This window comes from Callionymus lyra, chromosome 2 (assembly GCF_982586985.1).
Source record: "Callionymus lyra chromosome 2, fCalLyr1.hap1.1, whole genome shotgun sequence".
Taxonomy (NCBI): domain Eukaryota; kingdom Metazoa; phylum Chordata; class Actinopteri; order Syngnathiformes; family Callionymidae; genus Callionymus; species Callionymus lyra.
Genome location: NC_141819.1, coordinates 253605 through 270372, shown reverse-complemented (window position 1 = coordinate 270372; position 16768 = coordinate 253605). Strand labels below are relative to the sequence as shown.

At 42.6% G+C, this 16768-nt stretch overlaps 1 protein-coding gene across 2 annotated transcripts in view; it reads left to right on the top strand.

Moving 5' to 3' along the window:
• tnni3k (TNNI3 interacting kinase) overlaps positions 1-14469 on the top strand; it is a 57310-nt gene extending 42841 nt beyond the window's left edge. Inside the window, exons 17-28 of one of the 2 annotated variants that reach the window (XM_087783157.1) lie at positions 681-773; positions 837-894; positions 953-1147; positions 5119-5223; positions 5787-5839; positions 6787-6839; positions 7580-7712; positions 8873-8982; positions 13732-13791; positions 13846-14012; positions 14067-14146; positions 14206-14469. In XM_087783157.1, coding sequence (XP_087639283.1) covers positions 681-773; positions 837-894; positions 953-1147; positions 5119-5223; positions 5787-5839; positions 6787-6839; positions 7580-7712; positions 8873-8982; positions 13732-13791; positions 13846-14012; positions 14067-14146; positions 14206-14279 — 1181 coding nt within the window. In that variant the 3' untranslated portion in view covers positions 14280-14469. The remainder of the gene's footprint in view (positions 1-680; positions 774-836; positions 895-952; positions 1148-5118; positions 5224-5786; positions 5840-6786; positions 6840-7579; positions 7713-8872; positions 8983-13731; positions 13792-13845; positions 14013-14066; positions 14147-14205) is intronic. The other variant, XM_087783156.1, reaches the window with a different exon arrangement.
• The last annotated feature ends 2299 nt before the right edge of the window (positions 14470-16768 follow it).

Sequence of the window (16768 nt, the reverse complement as noted above, 5' to 3'; positions counted from 1 at the left end):
ATACAACACCCAGGTTTCTCAGGCTCAGTTTGACAGACTGACCTAGGTCACCCAAGTACTGACTCAACCCTGGAATCTTATCATCAGGAGCAATCACCAGAGTTTCAGTTTTGTCCACATTAAGCTGTAAAGTGTTTTCACTCAGCCATTGTTTGATTTCTAGCAAACAGTTGACTAAGCTGTTCAGCCTTTGGGGCTCAGTTGGGTCAAAAGAGCAGTAGAGCTGGATGTCATCAGCAAAAATGTGATAAGAAACATCTGGAAATCTCTGAATGATTTTACCAAGGGGAATCAAGTCATCTGAAGGTCATGAGAAGGTCATGAGAAGGTCATGAGAAGGTCATGTGATGGTGAACCTCCAAGGAGGTCTTGTTTTCTTCCTCTTGTCCGGGTTGGGCTCGGGGGGGCAGGAGATCCAGCAAGAGGTCCAGACTTTCTTCTCCCCAGCTACATCATCTAGCTCTTACCTGAGGAACCCCGAGATGTTCCCAGGCCAGAGGAGAGTCATTGCTCTCAAGTGTGTACTGGGTCTGCCTGTGGACTCCTCAGCAGGGAAGCGTCCAGGAGACGTTCAAATCAGAAGTTCACCTCCTCTCCTGGATGACCTTCTCAGCCCCTGTTGGAACAAAGATGTTGATAGATATGTCCTGATGATGGACACTGACAGATGGTCTCCTCAGAGAAGGCAGACGTCCTGCTGCTCCGGGCCACGCTCCCGCCTCACTTCCAGCTGCAGCTGTCCGACCTGGAGTTCAAGGAAATCATCGGATCAGGTGGAAGACGTTTCTATTGTTCTTCTTCACTTCTACTAACACAACCTTCTCCATGTGCACCAGGATCCTTCGGGAGAGTGTACAGAGGAACGTGTCGAGACAGGATCGTGGCCATCAAACGGTATCAGAGCTTCACGTGTCCTTCTCAGCATGCATGTGTTCACGTCTTCGTCCTGCAGCTACAGAGCAAACACCTTCTGCTCCAAGTCGGACGTGGACATGTTCTGCAGAGAAGTCTCCATCCTCTGTCGTCTGGACCATCCGTGCATCATCCAGTTTGTGGGAGCGTGTCTGGACGACCCCAGTCAGTTCGCCATCGTCACCCAGTACATCTCCGGAGGATCCTTGTTCTCGCTGCTGCACGAGCAGAAGAGGTGGAGACACTTCATGATTCATGATGTTCTCGCCCAGTTTGACAGTCCAAGATCTTCAGTTGCTTCTTCCACCAACATTCTATGGATTCAGTAGATTTTTTTTTAGATACAAACACAATAAACAAAGTTCTGTTTGTTTATTAGCCGAGGCTAGCTCTGTGTTTGTTTATTAGCCGAGGCTAGCTCTGTGTTTGTTTATTAGCTGAGGCTGGCTCTGTGTTTGTTTATTAGCCAAGGCTAGCGCTGTGTTTGTTTATTAGCCGAGGCTAGCTCTGTGTTTGTTTATTAGCTGAGGCTAGCTCTGTGTTTGTTTATTAGCCAAGGCTAGCGCTGTGTTTGTTTATTAGCCGAGGCTAGCTCTGTGTTTGTTTATTAGCGAAGGCTAGCTCTGTGTTTGTTTATTAGCCGAGGCTGGCTCTGTGTTTGTTTATTAGCCGAGGCTAGCTCTGTGTTTGTTTATAAGCCGAGGCTTGCTACGTGTTTGTTTATTAGCCGAGGCTAGCTCTGTGTTTGTTTATTAGCCGAGGCTAGCTCTGTGTTTGTTTATAAGCCGAGGCTTGCTACGTGTTTGTTTATTAGCCGAGGCTGGCTCTGTGTTTGTTTATTAGCCGAGGCTAGCTCTGTGTTTGTTTATAAGCCGAGGCTTGCTACGTGTTTGTTTATTAGCCGAGGCTAGCTAGCTCTTTGTTTGTTTATTAGCCGAGGCTAGGTCTGTGTTTGTTTATTAGCCGAGGCTAGCTCTGTGTTTGTTGATTAGCTGGGGCTAGCTCCGTGTTTGTTTAATAGCCTAGGCTAGCAAAGTAAGATAAGGTAAGGTAAAACTTTATTGAAATTGTTTTTTTCCAGTAGCCAATACATACAGCATTTTTTTTATAAAAAAGAAAAATAAATAAATAAATAAATCGAAATAAAATAAGAACAAGAGAAATAAAGAGAAAGAACAAGATGACACAATCTAAGTCTAAAGATAAATACAAAGAACATAGATCAAAGAAAAACAACAAAGACAAAGATACAAAGACTAACATAGAACATCCAGATACTTTCACTCCACTCCTGCCCCCGAACTCAGAATTGTACAATTTAATAGCCCGAGGGATGAATGAGTCCTTGAGTCTATTAGTGTTGCATCATGGGAGGAGCATTCATGCTTCATCTGCTTCTCTGCTCACTGATGACAGTGTTCAGAGGATGACTGTCATCATCCATGATGGACAGTAGTTTGTTCAATGATCTTCTCTCAGCAACTGTCACCAGTGAGTCCAGCTTCAACCACAGCCCTCCTGATCAACCCGTTGACCTGTTGACCTGTTGACCTGTTGACACTCCTCTTGGACACATTTCCACCCCAACACACCACAGCATAGAACACTGGCCACCACAGACTGGTAGAACATGCAGAGGAGTTTCTTGTAGATGTTAAATGATCGAAGCCTCCTCAGAAAGTACAGTCTACTCTGAACCTTCTTATATACATGGTCTGTGTTGCAGGACCAGTTTACTGTCCATCCACACACCGAGGTACTTATAGTTGTCAACTATCTCCACCTCGTCGCCTCTGATGGACACTGGACGTGGCTTTGTCCTGGACCTCCCGAAGTCCAAGACCAGCTCCTTGGTCTTTGAGGTGTTCAGCTGCAAGTGGTTCCTCTCACTCCAGTCCACAAAGTCACGTATCAGACTCCTGTACTCGTCTTCGCTGTTGTCCCTGATGCATCCAACAATGTCAGTGTCGAGGACCAGCCGCTCCAGTGTCCTCATCAGTTGCGAAGTCAGTGCCACCGGTCTGTAATCGTTCAGCTGAGTCAGATCTTTTTTGGGACTGGAACGATACAGGAAGTCTTCCACAGAGTTGGTACTTTCCCCAGCCGTAGACTGAGGTTGAAGACATGCTGGAGTGGCTCAGCTAGTTCTAGGTCTTTAACAGTCGAGCAGACACCTTATCAGGACCAGCAGCCTTCCCTGGACGAATCCTCCGAAGTACATCCTGTACCTGGAGTGAGGTGAAGCTTAGAAGTGGTTGTGTGGAGCTGGGGGGGCACAAGAAGGTGGGGCAGGTCCTGAGGCGGGCAGCAGTGAGGGTGAGGTGAGCTGCTCAAACCTGTTGAAAAAGTTGTTCAGTCCATTTGCCTCATCCACCGTGTCCACTGCAGTCAGAGAGGCCTTGGTCTTGTGTCCAGTGATGGTTTTAACACCATCCCAGACTCTCTTATTTCTTCTCGGCTCAGCTTCTCCTCCAACCTCCTCCTGTAGGTGTCCTTTGCCTCCCTCAAGCATCGCTTCACCTCCTGCTGAGCTGATCTCATGGCGTCCCTGTCTCTGCTCCTGAAAGCCACTTTCTTCCTGTTAAGGACATCCTTGACCTCCTTTGTTACCCATGGTTTATTATTAGGGTAACAGCGGACAGTATTAGTAGGGGCGACAACATCCAAGCAGAAATTTAAATAATCTGTTAGACAGTGTGTCTGACCCTCGATGTCCTCATCATGAGACCTCAGCAGCACATCCCAGTCTGTTGTTTCAAAGCAGTCTCTGATGGCGTCCTCCACAGCTGGTGTCCACTTTCTGATTGTCTTAGTGGTCACAGTCTGTCTCTGCACCAGAGGAATGTACTAGGACTGAAGGTGGACCAGGTTATGATCGGACCTTCCAAGTGGAGGAAGAGGTTTGGCTCTGTAGGCGTCCTTCAAGTTGGAATAAAGAAGGTCAATTGTCCTGTTATTCCTGGTGGGACAATCCACAGCCTGATGGAAAGTAGGCAGAGTAGAGTCCAGGTGGATTAAAGTCTCCAGAGATGATGATAAACGCGTCAGGATGTTGATTCTGAAGTCGAGCTGTCATTGTGTGGATCTTCTCACAGGCAGATGGCGCCGCAGCGCTCGCAGGAATGTAGACACACAGCGATCACGTGACTGAACTCACGCGGTAGATAATATGGACGCATGCTGACAACAGTTCTACATCTTGACGACACGAGACTTTCTTCACAGTAACGTGTCCTGGACTACACCAGCGTTTCTTCACGTACATGATCAGACCTCCTGCTCTGACGGAGCTGAAACCAGGCAGATCCACGAGTGAGTCCGGAGTCAGTGCGTGAGCCACGTCTCCGTGAAGATCAACAAGCTGCTCTCTCTGTAGATCCTCTGGTTGTTGAGGACAGACAGCTCGTCCATCTTATTCGTCAGTGAATTGACGTTCATCGTGATTGTTGGTCTGTGACGTCTCCGATTGTCCGTTAGCTTAGCCTTTAGCCTCTTTCCTGCTCGACAGCCTCGGTAGCGGCGCTGAAGTTCGATCTCCAGCCCGTGCCATTGACTTCAGCGACAGTAGATCCTCTCTTGAGTAAACAAGACGATTCTCTCCATGTTCAAAAGTATCCATTTAAAAAATTATAGTAAAAAATGAATAAAAACAGAAAGTTATAGATATTGCTGCGGAGCTACTAGAGAGGCAGCCGTCCTCGTCGGTGCCTTTAACCCTTAAACCCTTAAAGTAGTTGTTTATTAGCCTAGGCTAGCTAGCTCTGTGTTTGTTTATAAGCCGAGGCTAGCTAGCTCTGTGTTTGTTTATAAGCCGAGGCTAGCTAGCTCTGTGTTTGTTTATTAGTAAAATGTTGTCACAACATGATCTTATAATGTGTCGTTGACACTATTGTAACAGTTTATTTTGTGTCATAACAAGAAGGATCTGTTTCTCCTGCAGTTCATACTAAACCCTGCAGTTTATTATGGTTTAACATTGAAATATATATATGTATTATATATATATATACATTTATATATATATATATATATATATATATATATATAAATGTATATTATCGTTGAGATGTGCTTTACTCTGCACAACAATCACTTCAAAGACTCGTTATTGATCGAGCTCGAGGCTCCAGGTCTCCCTGATTGACTATTGATCCCGATAAGTGGCGTGTTTGATTGACAGGCGTCTAAATGCTACTCTAACGACAGGTTGATTGATCTTCAGTCCAAACTCATCATCGCCATCGATGTGGCCAAAGGAATGGAGTATCTGCACAACCTGACCCAGCCCATCATCCACAGAGACCTGAACAGGTGAGGCTATGATGTCATGGTGACCTGAGCAGGTGAGGCTATGATGTCATGGTGACCTTAACAGGTGAGGCCATGATGTCATAGTGACCTTAACAGGTGAGGCCATGATGTCATGGTGACCTGAACAGGTGAGGCTATGATGTCATGGTGACCTGAGCAGGTGAGGCTATGATGTCATGGTGACCTGAACAGGTGAGGCTATGATGTCATGGTGACCTGAACAGGTGAGGCTATGATGTCATGGTGACCTGAGCAGGTGAGGCTATGATGTCATGGTGACCTGAGCAGGTGAGGCTATGATGTCATGGTGACCTTAACAGGTGAGGCTATGATGTCATGGTGACCTGAGCAGGTGAGGCTATGATGTCTTGGTGACCTGAACAGGTGAGGCTATGATGTCATGGTGACCTTAACAGGTGAGGCCATGATGTCATGGTGACCTGAGCAGGTGAGGCTATGTTGTCATGGTGACCTGAGCAGGTGAGGCTATGATGTCATGGTGACCTGAACAGGTGAGGCTATGTTGTCATGGTGACCTGAGCAGTGACCTGTTCCCTCCACAGCCACAACATCCTGCTGTACGAGGACGGACATGCGGTCGTGGCGGACTTTGGAGGTGAGAGGTCAACGAACATCTTTGTAGACACGGATCAGTTGTTTGAGGAAACATTGAACATTGAAGTGTTAGTGAGTCTGATGATGTCCGAGAAAGTGTTGTTGTGGCAGAAGGTCCTGGTCCAGGAGGTCCTGGTCCAGATCCACCTCAGTCTCAGGCCTGAGGGCAGAACTTGACTAATCTGTCCAGGGTGAGAGAGTTAGCTGTTACCAGGTCTCGAAGAGATGCTGGTCTACAGCCGATGGGCTGCAGTTTTATCTTCACCCTGGTGGTGGCCCTGGTCTTCCACGTGGAGATGCTTCAGCTCCGACTCCAAACTTGTTCTTCAGCTTTTCAGTTGCTGTCTCTCCCCGAGAGCTTCCTTCTCACGTCCAATCAGAGTTCAGGTGTGAACGACTCCTCACAGTAACCCATGAGTCACAGTGCACTCGTCCAGATGATTGAAGACCTCTGTGGTCTCCAGACAAGTGTGTCCAGATCTTAGAAGAGCTTCAGTCAGTAGAGACCATCATGAGCTTCATGGTCTACAGACGTGACAAAGATCTCCTCTGGCAGGATAGCGGACCACCTGTTGGAACCTCAGAAGTAGATCTTCCTTCTTGAAGAACAGTGGACCACCTGTTGGAACCTCAGAAGTAGATCTTCCTCCTTGGAGAACAGTGGACCACCTGTTGGAACCTCAGAAGTAGATCTTCCTTCTTGAAGAACAGTGTCAGAAGTAGATCTTCCTTCTTGGAGAACAGTGTCAGAAGTAGATCTTCCTTCTTGAAGAACAGTGTCAGAAGTAGATCTTCCTTCTTGAAGAACAGTGTCAGAAGTAGATCTTCCTTCTTGAAGAACAGTGTCAGAAGTAGATCTTCCTTCTTGAAGTGTCAGGGCTTACATCAGTTTTTGAGTTATTCTGCCTCCAGACAGATTCATCTCAAACGTGGTCTGCTCTTCAACAGAGTCCCGGTTCCTCCAGTCAGTGGAGGAGGACAACCTTACCAAGCAGCCCGGGGTGTGTATCTTCATGTGGAACACACGTGTTGTTGTCATGTTCCTGTTGTCATCATTATCATGAAAGTGTTGTGAGTGTGTGTGTGTGTGTGTTGACTGACGTGTGTGTGTTGACTGACGTGTGTGTGTGTTCACTGACGTGTGTGTGTGTGTGTGTGTGAGTGTGTGTGTGTGTGTGTGAGTGTGTGTGTGTGTGTTCAGTGACATGTGTGTGTGTGTGTTCACTGACGTGTGTGTGTGTGTTCGCTGACGTGTGTGTGTGTGTGTACACTGACGTGTGTGTGTGTTCACTGACGTGTGTGTGTGTGTGTGTTCACTGACGTGTGTGTGTGGGTGTGTGTTCACTGACGTGTGTGTGTGTTTTCACTGACGTGTGTGTGTGTGTGTTCACTGACATGTGTTCACTGACATGTGTGTGTGTGTTTACTGACATGTGTGTGTGTTCACTGACGTGTGTGTGTGTGTGTGTTCACTGACGTGTGTGTGTGTGTTCACTTACGTGTGTGTGTTCACTGACGTGTGTGTGTGTTTTCACTGACTTGTGTGTGTTCACTGACGTGTGTGTGTGTGTGTGTTCACTGACATGTGTGTGTGTGTTCACTGACGTGTGTGTGTGTGTGTGTTCACTGACGTGTGTGTGTGTGTGTGTGTGTGTGTGTGTGTGTGTTCACTGACGTGTGTGTGTGTGTGTGTGTGTTCACTGACGTGTGTGTGTGTGTGTGTGTGTGTGTGTGTGTGTAGAACCTGCGCTGGATGGCTCCTGAGATCTTCAGCCAATGCACTCGTTACTCAGTGAAGGCCGACATGTTCAGCTACGCTCTGTGTCTGTGGGAACTGCTGACCGGAGAGATCCCGTTTGCTCACCTGAAACCAGGTAAATGTTTGCTCACCTGAAACCAGGTAAATGTTTTCTCACCTGAAACCAGGTAAATGTTTGTTCACCTGAAACCAGGTAAACGTTTGCTCACCTAAAACCAGGTAAACGTTTGCTCACCTGAAACCAGGTAAACGTTTGTTCACCTAAAACCAGGTAAACGTTTGCTCACCTGAAACCAGGTAAATGTTTGCTCACCTGAAACCAGGTAAATGTTTGCTCACCTGAAACCAGGTAAATGTTTGTTCACCTGAAACCAGGTAAACGTTTGCTCACCTGAAACCAGGTAAACGTTTGTTCACCTAAAACCAGGTAAACGTTTGCTCACCTGAAACCAGGTAAACGTTTGTTCACCTAAAACCAGGTAAACGTTTGCTCACCTGAAACCAGGTAAATGTTTGTTCACCTGAAACCAAGTAAATGTTTGTTCACCTGAAACCAGGTAAACGTTTGCTCACCTGAAACCAAGTAAATGTTTGTTCACCTGAAACCAGGTAAACGTTTGCTCACCTGAAACCAGGTAAATGTTTGTTCACCTGAAACCAGGTAAACGTTTGCTCACCTGAAACCAGGTAAATGTTTGTTCACCTGAAACCAGGTAAACGTTTGCTCACCTGAAACCAGGTAAATGTTTGTTCACCTAAAACCAGGTAAACGTTTGCTCACCTGAAACCAGGTAAATGTTTGTTCACCTAAAACCAGGTAAACGTTTGCTCACCTGAAACCAGGTAAATGTTTGTTCACCTAAAACCAGGTAAACGTTTGCTCACCTGAAACCAGGTAAATGTTTGTTCACCTAAAACCAGGTAAACGTTTGCTCACCTGAAACCAGGTAAATGTTTGTTCACCTGAAACCAGGTAAATGTTTGTTCACCTAAAACCAGGTAAACGTTTGTTCACCTGAAACCAGGTAAATGTTTGTTCACCTAAAACCAGGTAAATGTTTGTTCACCTAAAACCAGGTAAACGTTTGCTCACCTAAAACCAGGTAAACGTTTGCTCACCTGAAACCAGGTAAACGTTTGCTCACCTGAAAGCAGGTAAATGTTTGTTCACCTGAAACCAGGTAAATGTTTGCTCACCTGAAACCAGGTAAATGTCTGGTGCGCGACTGTTGTGTTGTATGTCATGCAGACACTGACACAGCGAACATGTTGCAGCGGCTGCAGCTGCTGACATGGCTTATCATCACGCCAGACCGCCCGTGGGTTACTCCATCCCTAAGACCATCTCTGCTCTTCTGATGAGAGGCTGGAACGCCTGCCCTGAGGTACACCTCGTTTGTTCCCACACATGAGTCAGGGATGTTATGAAAACATGAGGTACACCTCGTTTGTTCCCACACATGAGTCAGGGATGTTATGAAAACATGAGGTACACCTCGTTTGTTCCCACACATGAGTCAGGGATGTTATGAAAACATGAGGTACACCTCGTTTGTTCCCACACATTAGTCAGAGACGTTATGAAAACATGAGGTACACCTTGTTTGTTCCCACACATGAGTCAGGTTGTTATGAAAACATGAGGTACACCTTGTTTGTTCCCACACATGAGTCAGGGATGTATGAAAACATGAGGTTCACCTCGTTTGTTCCCACACATGAGTCAGAGATGTTATGAAAACATGAGGTACACCTCGTTTGTTCCCACACATGTGTCAGATGTTATGAAAACATGAGGTACACCTCGTTTGTTCCCACACATGAGTCAGGGATGTTATGAAAACATGAGGTACACCTCGTTTGTTCCCACACATGAGTCAGAGACGTTATGAAAACATGAGGTACACCTTGTTTGTTCCCACACATGAGTCAGGTTGTTATGAAAACATGAGGTACACCTTGTTTGTTCCCACACATGAGTCAGGGATGTATGAAAACATGAGGTTCACCTCGTTTGTTCCCACACATGAGTCAGAGATGTTATGAAAACATGAGGTACACCTCGTTTGTTCCCACACATGAGTCAGGGATGTTATGAAAACATGAGGTACACCTCGTTTGTTCACACACATGTGTCAGATGTTATGAAAACATGAGGTTCACCTTGTTTGTTCCCACATGTGTCGGAGATGTTATGAAAACATGAGGTACACCTCGTTTGTTCCCACACGAGTCAGGGATGTTATGAAAACATGAGGTACACCTCGTTTGTTCCGAAACATGAGTCAGGGATGTTATGAAAACATGAGGTACACCTCGTTTGTTCCCACACATGAGTCAGGGATGTTATGAAAACATGAGGTACACCTCGTTTGTTCCCACACATGAGTCAGGGATGTTATGAAAACATGAGGTACACCTCGTTTGTTCCCACACATGTGTCAGAGATGTTATGAAAACATGAGGTACACCTTGTTTGTTCCCACACATGAGTCAGAGATGTTATGAAAACATGAGGTTCACCTCGTTTGTTCCCACACATGAGTCAGGGATGTTATGAAAACATGAGGTACACCTCGTTTGTTCCCACACATGAGTCAGGGATGTTATGAAAACATGAGGTACACCTCGTTTGTTCCCACACATGAGTCAGGGATGTTATGAAAACATGAGGTACACCTCGTTTGTTCCCACACATGAGTCAGAGATGTTATGAAAACATGAGGTACACCTCGTTTGTTCCCACACATGTGTCAGAGATGTCATGAAAACATGAGGTTCACCTCGTTTGTTCCCACACACCTCGTTTGTTCCCACACATGAGTCAGGGATGTCATGAAAACATGAGGTTCACCTCGTTTGTTCCCACACATGTGTCAGATGTTATGAAAACATGAGGTACACCTCGTTTGTTCCCACACATGAGTCAGGGATGTTATGAAAACATGAGGTTCACCTCGTTCGTTCCCACACATGTGTCAGGGATGTTATGAAAACATGAGGTTCACCTCGTTTGTTCCCACACATGAGTCAGGGATGTTATGAAAACATGAGGTTCACCTCGTTCGTTCCCACACATGTGTCAGGGATGTTATGAAAACATGAGGTTCACCTCGTTTGTTCCCACACATGAGTCAGGGATGTTATGAAAACATGAGGTACACCTCGTTTGTTCCCACACATGAGTCAGGGATGTTATGAAAACATGAGGTTCACCTCGTTTGTTCCCACACGAGTCAGGAATGTTATGAAAACATGAGGTACACCTCGTTTGTTCCCACACATGCGTCAGATGTTATGAAAACATGATGTTCACCTCGTTTGTTCCCACACATGTGTCAGATGTTATGACAACATGAGGTACACCTCGTTTGTTCCCACACATGAGTCAGGGATGTTATGAAAACATGAGGTTCACATTGTTTGTTCCCACACATGTGTCAGATGTTATGAAAACATGAGGTTCACCTCGTTTGTTCCCACACATGAGTCAGGGATGTTATGAAAACATGAGGTACACCTCGTTTGTTCCCACACATGAGTCAGGGATGTTATGAAAACATGAGGTTCACCTCGTTTGTTCCCACACGAGTCAGATGTTATGAAAACATGATGTTCACCTCGTTTGTTCCCACACATGAGTCAGATGTTATGAAAACATGAGGTTCACCTCGTTCGTTCCCACACATGAGTCAGAGATGTTATGAAAACATGAGGTTCACCTCGTTTGTTCCCACACATGTGTCAGAGATGTTATGAAAACATGAGGTACACCTCGTTTGTTCCCACACATGAGTCAGGGATGTTATGAAAACATGAGGTACACCTCGTTTGTTCCCACACATGTGTCAGATGTTATGAAAACATGAGGTTCACCTCGTTTGTTCCCACACATGTGTCAGATGTTATGAAAACATGAGGTTCACCTCGTTTGTTCCCACACATGTGTCAGAGATGTTATGAAAACATGAGGTACACCTCGTTTGTTCCCACACATGAGTCAGAGATGTTATGAAAACATGAGGTACACCTCGTTTGTTCCCACACATGAGTCAGGGATGTTATGAAAACATGAGGTTCACCTCGTTTGTTCCCACACATGAGTCAGGGATGTTATGAAAACATGAGGTACACCTCGTTTGTTCCCACACATGAGTCAGGGATGTTATGAAAACATGAGGTTCACCTTGTTAGTTTCCACACATGTGTCAGATGTTATGAAAACATGAGGTTCACCTCGTTTGTTCCCACACATGAGTCAGGGATGTTATGAAAACATGAGGTACACCTCGTTTGTTCCCACACATGAGTCAGGGATGTTATGAAAACATGAGGTACACCTTGTTTGTTCCCACACATGTGTCAGGGATGTTATGAAAACATGAGGTACACCTCGTTTGTTCCCACACATGTGTCAGATGTTATGAAAACATGAGGTTCACCTTGTTTGTTCCCACACATGTGTCAGGGATGTTATGAAAACATGAGGTACACCTCGTTTGTTCCCACACATGAGTCAGAGATGTTATGAAAACATGAGGTACACCTCGTTTGTTCCCACACATGAGTCAGGGATGTTATGAAAACATGAGGTTCACCTCGTTTGTTCCCACACATGAGTCAGGGATGTTATGAAAACATGAGGTACACCTCGTTTGTTCCCACACATGAGTCAGGGATGTTATGAAAACATGAGGTTCACCTTGTTAGTTCCCACACATGTGTCAGATGTTATGAAAACATGAGGTTCACCTCGTTTGTTCCCACAGATGAGTCAGGGATGTTATGAAAACATGAGGTACACCTCGTTTGTTCCCACACATGAGTCAGGGATGTTATGAAAACATGAGGTACACCTCGTTTGTTCCCACACGTGTCAGAGATGTTATGAAAACATGAGTTACACCTTGTTTGTTCCCACACATGAGTCAGGGATGTTATGAAAACATGAGGTACACCTCGTTTGTTCCCACACATGAGTCAGGGATGTTATGAAAACATGAGGTACACCTCGTTTGTTCCCACACATGTGTCAGAGATGTTATGAAAACATGAGGTACACCTCGTTTGTTCCCACACATATGTCAGAGATGTTATGAAAACATGAGGTACACCTCGTTTTTTCCCACACATGAGTCAGAGATTTTATGAAAACATGAGGTACACCTCGTTTGTTCCCACACATGAGTCAGGGATGTTATGAAAACATGAGGTACACCTCGTTTGTTCCCACACATGAGTCAGAGATGTTATGAAAACATGAGGTACATTTCGTTTGTTCCCACACATGAGTCAGGGATGTTATGAAAACATGAGGTACACCTTGTTTGTTCCCACACATGAGTCAGGGATGTTATGAAAACATGAGGTACACCTCGTTTGTTCCCACACCTGTGTCAGAGATGTTATGAAAACATGAGGTACACCTCGTTTGTTCCCACACATATGTCAGAGATGTTATGAAAACATGAGGTACACCTCGTTTGTTCCCACACATGTGTCAGAGATGTTATGAAAACATGAGGTTCACCTCGTTTGTTCCCACACATGAGTCAGAGATGTTATGAAAACATGAGGTACACCTCGTTTGTTCCCACACATGAGTCAGGGATGTTATGAAAACATGAGGTACACCTCGTTTGTTCCCACACCTGTGTCAGAGATGTTATGAAAACATGAGGTACACCTCGTTTGTTCCCACACATATGTCAGAGATGTTATGAAAACATGAGGTACACCTCGTTTGTTCCCACACATGTGTCAGAGATGTTATGAAAACATGAGGTTCACCTCGTTTGTTCCCACACATGAGTCAGGGATGTTATGAAAACATGAGGTACACCTCGTTTGTTCCCACACATGAGTCAGATGTTATGAAAACATGAGGTACACCTCGTTTGTTCCCACACATGAGTCAGGGATGTTATGAAAACATGAGGTTCACCTCGTTTGTTCCCACACATGAATCAGGGATGTTATGAAAACATGAGGTTCACCTCGTTTGTTCCCACACATTAGTCAGGGATGTGATGCAGAAACCTTGAGTAGAACCCTGCACACAGAACAAGGACATCAAGGGATAAAACACCAAAACATGTTGGAGGCTCTTGTGTTTGAACATGTCTTCTTCCCAGGACCGTCCGGACTTCTCCGAGGTGGTCTCTAACCTGGAGGAGTGCTTGAGCAACGTGGAGGTACGAAGGTTCTTGTCCTGTGTCCGTCTGTGCTTCACCCTCTCGTTGGTCCAGCTCATGTCTCCGGCCTCCAGCACCAGCAGCGGCTCCTTGTCTCCGTCCTCGTCCTCAGACTGTCTCCTGGCTCGAGGACCGAGTCGCAGTCATGTGGCGGCGCTGCGCTCCAGGTTCGAGCTGGAATACGCCCTCAACACCCGCGCCTACGCCTTCTGGACGCAGAGGTAAAGCACTCTGGCGGCGGAACAACCGTTTCTTCATGAACCTTCACTCCTCAGTGAACACAGACGAGCGTCTGCAGGTCTGTCCATGGAGGAGCTGAGGCGGAACATGCGTCTGTCGCCCGTCGACCGCAACGGTTTGTTTGCCTGCAGTGAAACTAAGACTTGAGGTGTGACCAAGATGTTCTTGTCTCAGGATACGTGTCTGATCCCATGAGCACCATGAGGTGCACCTACAGCAGCGGAGGCAGCTTTGAAGACAGTAACTGATGCTGGGAACACAGTAACTGATGCTGGGAACACAGTGACTGATGCTGGGAACACAGTAACTGATGCTGGGAACACAGTAACTGATGCTGGGAACACAGTAACTGATGCTGGGAACACAGTAAATGATGCTGGGAACACAGTAACTGATGCTGGGAACACAGTAAATGATGCTGGGAACACAGTAAATGATGCTGGCAACACAGTAAATGATGCTGGGAACACAGTAAATGATGCTGGGAACACAGTAAATGATGCTGGGAACACAGTAAATGATGCTGGGAACACAGTAACTGATGCCGTGAACACAGTAACTGATGCTGTTAAGACAACTGTGTTTATACTTCTCTGAGGTTGTGTGTGTTTGTTAAAATTTTGTCAAAAGTTTTTGTTCTTCATATCAAATATAAACATTTGTGTTTGTTCTTTATATAAAATATAAACATTTGTGTTTGTTCTTTATATAAAATATAAACATTTGTGTTTATTCTTTATATCAAATATAAACATTTGTGTTTGTTCTTTATATAAAATATAAACATTTGTGTTTATTCTTTATATCAAATATAAACATTTGTGTTTGTTCTTCATATCAAATATAAACATTTGTGTTTGTTCTTCATATCAAATATAAACATTTGTGTTTGTTCTTTATATAAAATATAAACATTTGTGTTTATTCTTTATATCAAATATAAACATTTGTGTTTGTTCTTCATATCAAATATTAACATTTGTGTTTGTTCTTCATATCAAATATAAACATTTGTGTTTGTTCTTTATATAAAATATAAACATTTGTGTTTATTCTTTATATCAAATATAAACATTTGTGTTTGTTCTTCATATCAAATATTAACATTTGTGTTTGTTCTTTATATAAAATATAAACATTTATGTTTGTTCTTTATATCAAATATTAACATTTGTGTTTGTTCTTTATATCAAATATAAACATTTGTGTTTGTTCTTTATATCAAATATTAACATTTGTGTTTGTTCTTTATATGAAATATAAACATTTGTGTTTGTTCTACATATCAAATATAAACACTTGTGTTTGTTCTTTATATCAAATATAAACATTTGTGTTTGTTCTTCATATTAAATATAAACATTTGTGTTTGTTCTTCATATCAAATATAAACGTTTGTGTTTGTTCTTTATATCAAATATAAACGTTTGTGTTTGTTCTTTATATCAAATATAAACGTTTGTGTTTGTTCTTCATATCAAATATAAACGTTTGCGTTTGTTCTTTATATCAAATATAAACGTTTGTGTTTGTTCTTCATATCAAATATAAACATTTGTGTTTGTTCTCTATATCAAATATAAACATCTGTGTTTGTTCTTCATATCAAATATAAACATTTGTGTTTGTTCTTCATATCAAATATAAACATTTGTGTTGGTTCTTCATATCAAATATAAACATTTGTGTTTGTTCTTTATATAAAATATAAACATTTGTGTTTGTTCTTTATATAAAATATAAACATTTGTGTTTATTCTTTATATCAAATATAAACATTTGTGTTTGTTCTTCATATCAAATATTAACATTTGTGTTTGTTCTTTATATCAAATATAAACATGTGTGTTTGTTCTTCATATCAAATATAAACATTTGTGTTTGTTCTTTATATAAAATATAAACATTTGTGTTTATTCTTTATATCAAATATAAACATTTGTGTTTGTTCTTCATATCAAATATTAACATTTGTGTTTGTTCTTTATATCAAATATAAACATCTGTGTTTGTTCTTTATATCAAATATTAACATTTGTGTTTGTTCTTTATATCAAATATAAACATTTGTGTTTGTTCTTTATATCAAATATTAACATTTGTGTTTGTTCTTTATATCAAATATAAACATTTGTGTTTGTTCTTCATATCAAATATAAACATTTGTGTTTGTTCTTTATATCAAATATAAACATTTGTGTTTGTTCTTCATATTAAATATAAACATTTGTGTTTGTTCTTCATATCAAATATAAACGTTTGTGTTTGCTCTTTATATCAAATATAAACGTTTGTGTTTGTTCTTTATATCAAATATAAACGTTTGTGTTTGTTCTTCATATCAAATACAAACGTTTGTGTTTGTTCTTTATATCAAATATAAACGTTTGTGTTTGTTCTTTATATCAAATATAAACGTTTGTGTTTGTTCTCTATATCAAATATAAACATTTGTGTTTGTTCTTCATATCAAATATAAACATTTGTGTTTGTTCTTCATATCAAATATAAACATTTGTGTTTGTTCTTCATATCAAATATAAACATTTGTGTTTGTTCTTCATTCAAATATAAACATTTGTGTTGGTTCTTCATATCAAATATAAACATTTGTGTTTGTTCTTCATATCAAATATAAACATTTGTGTTGGTTCTTCATATCAAATATAAACATTTGTGTTTGTTTTTCATTCAAATATAAACATTTGTGTTTGTTCTTCATATCAAATATAAATAT